At 66.2% G+C, this 5,529-nt stretch overlaps 1 protein-coding gene across 2 annotated transcripts; it reads left to right on the top strand.

The window, feature by feature from the left end:
• Positions 1-1,750: 1,750 nt before the first annotated feature.
• Positions 1,751-4,059, top strand: LIMD2 (LIM domain containing 2). 2 transcript variants are annotated; one of them, XM_081109084.1, is made up of 5 exons: positions 1,751-1,878; positions 2,585-2,674; positions 2,865-2,909; positions 3,001-3,140; positions 3,212-4,059. In XM_081109084.1, exons 2-5 carry the CDS (start codon positions 2,633-2,635, stop codon positions 3,369-3,371), a joined length of 387 nt encoding a protein of 128 aa, XP_080965210.1. In that variant the 5' UTR covers positions 1,751-1,878; positions 2,585-2,632; the 3' UTR covers positions 3,372-4,059. The 2 variants fall into 2 exon arrangements, with proteins under 2 accessions (XP_080965210.1, XP_080965211.1); XM_081109085.1 differs by having other exon boundaries at positions 1,761-1,867.
• Positions 4,060-5,529: the final 1,470 nt, after the last annotated feature.

Raw genomic sequence — 5,529 nt, 5'->3', positions numbered from 1 at the left:
AGTTTTAAAAAGAAAAAACTCTCTTCCTGCAGTTGCAGCGGTGGATGTGAAGGAAGGACCCCAGCCATGAGGTGGGGTGGGGAGGCCTGAGATGGAGTGTGGGAGGTCAGGTCACATTTATTTCCAACCCTCCTCTCCCCTGCCCCGCTCCTTATTTCTTCTTTAAACCTCAAGTTCCCCTTTCCTAACATCATTATCAGCTGGTTTTCTTTGCAAACTGCTTTCTTCACCTGGCTTGTCAGCTCATTCTTAAGCCAAACTGCCGACTCCTGCAGCTCCCTGCAGTCCAGCCCACAGACTGGGACGGGCCGGCCGGGCCAGGGAGCCGCGGGGTCACGCCCGCCGGACCTTCCCCAGCGGCAGCCAGCCCTGCGCCTGATGTCCCGAGGGCTTCGCCCCTTTAAATCCTTACGGGCCCCTTTGAGAGCCGCTGGCCGGAAACCTGGCCCGGAAGGATACACAGAAACAGGTTTAGAAGTTCCTCCCCATCCAGGGCGTCCTCAGGCTGCAGCTCAACCCAAACACAACCCTCCGGAGAGGAACGGAGGCTGCGAACAGTGAAGCGGGGCGAGGCCGCGGGCGTGGGCCAGGGAGCAGCCGGGGCCGGGGGCGCCCGCGGCCTCGCCCTCCCTGCCGAGTGCGGGGCTGCGTGCGCTCCCTGATGGCGGCCGCGTGCGGACCGGCCCTGGTTAGGGCTGTGCTTCGTGACACCGGTCCCGCCTGGTGTCAGCCCGCAGGACCCGGCCTCCCAGCACAGGTCCCCGTCCCCGCACAGCGGAGGGTCCCTACCTCTGGGTGCCGGCTTCAGGCCTGGCCGGGGCCGGAGGCCGGGAGTGAGAGCCGGGCCAGGCCTGCCTCCCCGCCGGCCTCCCCAGCTGTCACTGCAAACCTGCAGGCCGCGCTCCCTGGCACGAAGGTTCGGTGCGCGGTTTGCTTGTCTGGAGGATGGAGGTCTCTTCCCCTGAAGGGGGCGCCCTGACCTCTGACAGCCTGCGGTGCCCCACAAGGGCCAGGGGGGACGAACCCCGCAAAATCTGGCCACAGAAACGCCAGGTTTGCGAGGACGAGTGTTGTGGACACTAGGGGCGGTCGCTTCCCGGGCCCTCGTCTCGGGGGTCGCGGGAGGCGGTGCTAAGGGCCCTGGCGCAGCCGACCCCGTGGGGAGCGGGCGGCCGGCGATGTGAGCACCCGCCCCGCGCCCTCCCTGCACCTCGCCGCCTGCAGGCCGGGCTGGGGGACCGCGTGCCGGGCCGCCGCGGGCATCTTTCCGGCGGCCGAGCCAGCGCGGGGCGGCCCCGGCGGCAGGAGGGCTCCGTGGCCGGAGGAGGCGTGGGGGCCGCGGGACCCCCGGAGCGCCGGCCGGAAGTGGACAGCCGGGCCGGCTTCCTCGGGGGCCACCGAGGGGAACCCAGGCCCCCAAAGGCCCAGGCGAAGGCCGGTTCGCCTTTTCCGCCGCCGGGGCCTCGCCGGAGCCCCGTGACCCCAGCGCCTCAGCCTGAACTCGCCCCCGCCCCCGCCCGGAGCGGGCCGACGGGCGCCCGGGTTCGCGAGGCCGGCCAGCGCGGGGCCCGCGGGGGGGTGCGGAGCGCAGGGCCGGGGCGGGGGGGAGACAAAGGCGGGGCCGGCGCGCGAGGGAAGACAAAGCGCAGAGGGGTCGGTGGCGGCGCTGGGCTCCGGAGGCGGCTCCGGGCGCGGCGGAGCCAATGGGCGGGCGCGAGGCGGGGGCCGGCGGGGGCGGCGCTGCGATAAGGCGGGGGCGGCGGCGGGCGCCCGGGGACCGACCACAGGCGAGTGGCGGCAGCCCGCGCCCGCGCCCACCTCGCACTTGAGGCGCCACCGAGAGACCGACCCCCGCCCCGCGGCCTCGGTGGGGACCCGGTGAGACGCACGGCGGGCAGCCGGAGGGTGGGGTCTGCAACGGGCTCGCGAACCGGGCGCCTCGCGGGGGCTGCCGCTCCGGGTCCCGACGCGGGGCGCTGCCGCCCGTCGCCCTGAGGCGAGCAACGGGCCTCCAGGACGAGGCTCCGGCGGGAGTGGGCCAGGTTCCCTCGCGTGGGCCCGCGGGGATCCGGGTGTGGGGTCGCGTCCACGCGGGTCTGGGGGCCGAGAAACGGCGCGCCGATGGCCGGCCGGGGAGCGCTGTCCAGGGGCTGGGGGCGCCTCGGCCCTGCTGCGGCCGAGCAGCGTCGGGCTGGGGTCAGGCCAGGGCAGCGGTTGCCGCCTCAGCCCTGCGGCCCGCCCTCCCCTGACCTCCGTCACCCCCACCCGACCCCCGGCCCGGACGGTCCCGCTCCAAGAGGCGCTCTCGGCGGCTGTGCGCAGCCCCCTCCTCAGCCGCCCTGTTCCTGCCCCGACACACGGTTCCCCTCAGGAGCCCCTGCCCCCGGGGAGCCGCGTGGGGGGCTGGCGGGAGCAGGGGGTGGGTGAGGGGCGGAAGTGGCAGACCCAGAGCAACAGGAAGTGACTGAGGGAAAGTCCCAACCACAGCCCCCCGCCCCCCGGCCTGTCAACACCCCCACCCTGCGGGCTGGGGAAGGGCTGCTGGGGCCTGACCTGCCGACTTCCCCTTGCCTTCCCCTTGCAGAACCCGGCGGGTGCCGCGTCTCCCCGGGCCTCATCGCTTCCCACCAGCATGTTCCAGGCCGCAGGAGCCGCCCCGGCTGCCCCCGCTCATGTAGGTGCCCCGCGGGGGGGAGGACGCCCCGGGCAGGTGTCTGGCCCCGGGCAGGAGGGGAGCGGAGCGGAGCTTGCCTGCCACCCTGGCCCCTCGCCCCTCGAGTGCCCCCGGGACCTGGGCTGGTGACCCCCGTGGAAGTCGGGGGCCTCTCTCCGCTGCCCCTGCCCTGACTGGCCCTCTCCCTCAGGAAGGCAAAGGCGGCGGCGGCCCCAGCACTGTCCAGCGCTCCAAGGTAGGACCGGGAGTGAGGCGCGGGGGAGGCGGGACGGGCGCCGGTCGGTCGGTCGGTCGGTCGGAGCCCGGGCTGAGTCTCCCTCCCACAGTCCTTCAGCCTGCGGGCCCAGGTGAAAGAAACCTGCGCCTCCTGCCAGAAGACCGTGTACCCCATGGAGCGGCTGGTGGCGGACAAGCTCATCTTCCACAACTCCTGCTTCTGCTGCAAGCACTGCCACTCCAAGCTGAGGTGCGCCCTTGCCCTGCCCCCGCCCGCCTCCAGCCCTGCCCCGACCTGACCACACTGTTCTGCTTCTGCAGCCTGGGCAACTACGCGGCGCTGCACGGGGAGTTCTACTGCAAACCCCACTTCCAGCAGCTGTTTAAGAGCAAAGGCAACTACGATGAGGGCTTCGGCCGGAAGCAGCACAAGGAGCTCTGGGCCCACAAGGAAGTGGACCCCAGCACCAAGACAGCCTAAGGCCCTCTGACCATCCACGCCCTCTGCGGGGCCTGGAGCAGGACAGTGGGAAGTGTGGAAAGAGATTGGACCTGGGCTCACGCGGGGAGACAGGGTGGGAAGGGGTGAGGCACTCGTGCTCCAGCGGAGGGTTGTGGGGCAGGGCTCTGCTCCGGGATTCCTTCATTCTCCCTCAGTGGGTGGTGACTTAGGAACCAGGGTTGGGGGTTGCTTACCACCCTGCTTCCTGCTTCTTTCACCCTATCCCACCGCACCCCCTGGCTCCCTGGGAAGCCCCCAAGCCCAGCTTCCTTATCTAGGTGCCTTTGCTCCAGCAAGGAGTCAGCATGCCCCCCCTCAGGGTCCTAAGCTCCCTCACTGCCACCTGGGGCCCTGTGCGGCCCCTCTGCCTCCCCATCTACCTCTGTCCTTAGCCTGGTTCTGAGCCATGGAGACGTTGGAGGAAGGAGAGCCGGAGTGCCTCTGCTGGGCCTCGCAGAAGGTCCGCCAGGGCTCTGTGGGGGAGGGGAGGGAAATGGCAGGGCATGCCCCAGTGGGGCTTGGGACCATCGCACACCACCCGTGCAAATCAAGAAGCAGAAGCTCAAGCCACAGAGACCCGCAGGGATCTGGCGGGGGCCACACTCCCTTCTTCCTTTCTGCTGGTTCTGACTTGTGATCAACCCTGTTTTAAACATGTTTCAACAGATCCTGACTCTGTATTAATGTGGTCTGATTGGCTGGGGGGGGGGGGGGGGGGGAACAGGGACACATTCGTTATGCAAAGGTGAAGGGGGGAGGGCAGGGTCAGCTCAGAGCGCATCTGGCCTTGATGGGGGACAGTGATGGGTATCAGAAATACCAGTCAACCTGAGAAAAAGGGTGTCCCTCTTCCCAGCCAGGTCTCCATGCTGTCCAACCACTCTGGATTTATAACTGAAACTCCTGTCCTTCAGCCTTGGTGTTGGTTAAGAGCAGGGTCCTCAAACTTTTTAAACAGGGGGCCAGTTCACTGTCCCTCAGACCATTGGAGGGCCGGACTATAGTTTAAAAAAAAACCCTATGAACAAATTCCTATGCACACTGCACATATCTTACTTTGAAGTAAAAAAACAAAACGAAAACAAATACAATATTTGTATTTGCACATGGCCCGCGGGCCGTAGTTTGAGGACCCCTGGTTAAGAGGGTCAGGCCATCAGTGCGTGATGGTGCCTGACTTCACTGCAATATGTTGGGGTATAAAGCAGAACCCTTTGCTGAGCCCTGGTCCAAGCCCCTTTTGTCCTGGAATGAGTAAGGGATGGATCTCACCCTGCCTTTTCAAGCTCCAGTGAGTGGGGCAGCCATGGTCAGTCCCAGGTAGTCCAAACAGCTTGCCTGCCCCCTCTGAGGGACAACAAGGCAAGCTTGGGAGGACCCAAAACCACCCCCACCCTCAATAGCGGCAAGAAGTCTGGGTTGTCCCACCCCAGACCCAGCTGTTGCGATTTCTCCAAATTGCCTGTGAGCCATGTAAGTAGGTAGAGCAGGAGGGCAGGCTCCTGGGGACTTGGCTGCCACTGCCCCATATACTCAAGTTCTTAAGTGGCCTCATGCCCCTAGGACGGGGTAGAGAGTGAGGCCTCTAGCTCTGGTGGCAGATGGGCCACTGTTGTGAAGTAGACCTTGCTCCCTGAAGCAGCAGAGCTAACACTCAGTAAGCAGAGTGGGTCCTCCAAGAGCCTCACTCAAGGCAGGTCCGACTTCTGCATCAGGAGCTTTAGATGGGGACAAGGATGGTCTCTCTGCCCAGAACTAAGCAACAGCCTCAGATAAACCGGGGGGAGATACCAGAGAGATGGCTCCTGGAGGCACCTGATTCCGGCCTTGAAAGAATGGGACTGAGGGAAAACCCCTGGGCTGGAACCCAGCCACTGGTGACAATGGGGGCTGCCAGTGACATGTCGGTAAATCAGCCCACAGAACTGCCCTCAGCAGAGCCCCTGGAAATGAGAAGAGGAGGTGCCATCTCAGCTAGCAGTGGTACCAGCCACGTCATCCCATCCCAGGACCCCCTCTTGGAGTCATTTCAAGTTCTCAGGGGCCCAAATTTGTTAACAGGCACTATGCCTGGAACCTCCCAGGTAAACACCTGCTCCCTCCACCCTGCAACCCAAAGCACCGTCACAGGACCCCT

Source organism: Myotis nattereri, assembly GCF_964212035.1.
Source record: "Myotis nattereri genome assembly, chromosome: 16".
NCBI classification, from domain to species: Eukaryota; Metazoa; Chordata; class Mammalia; order Chiroptera; family Vespertilionidae; genus Myotis; species Myotis nattereri.
This window is presented reverse-complemented; position numbering and strand designations above follow the sequence as displayed.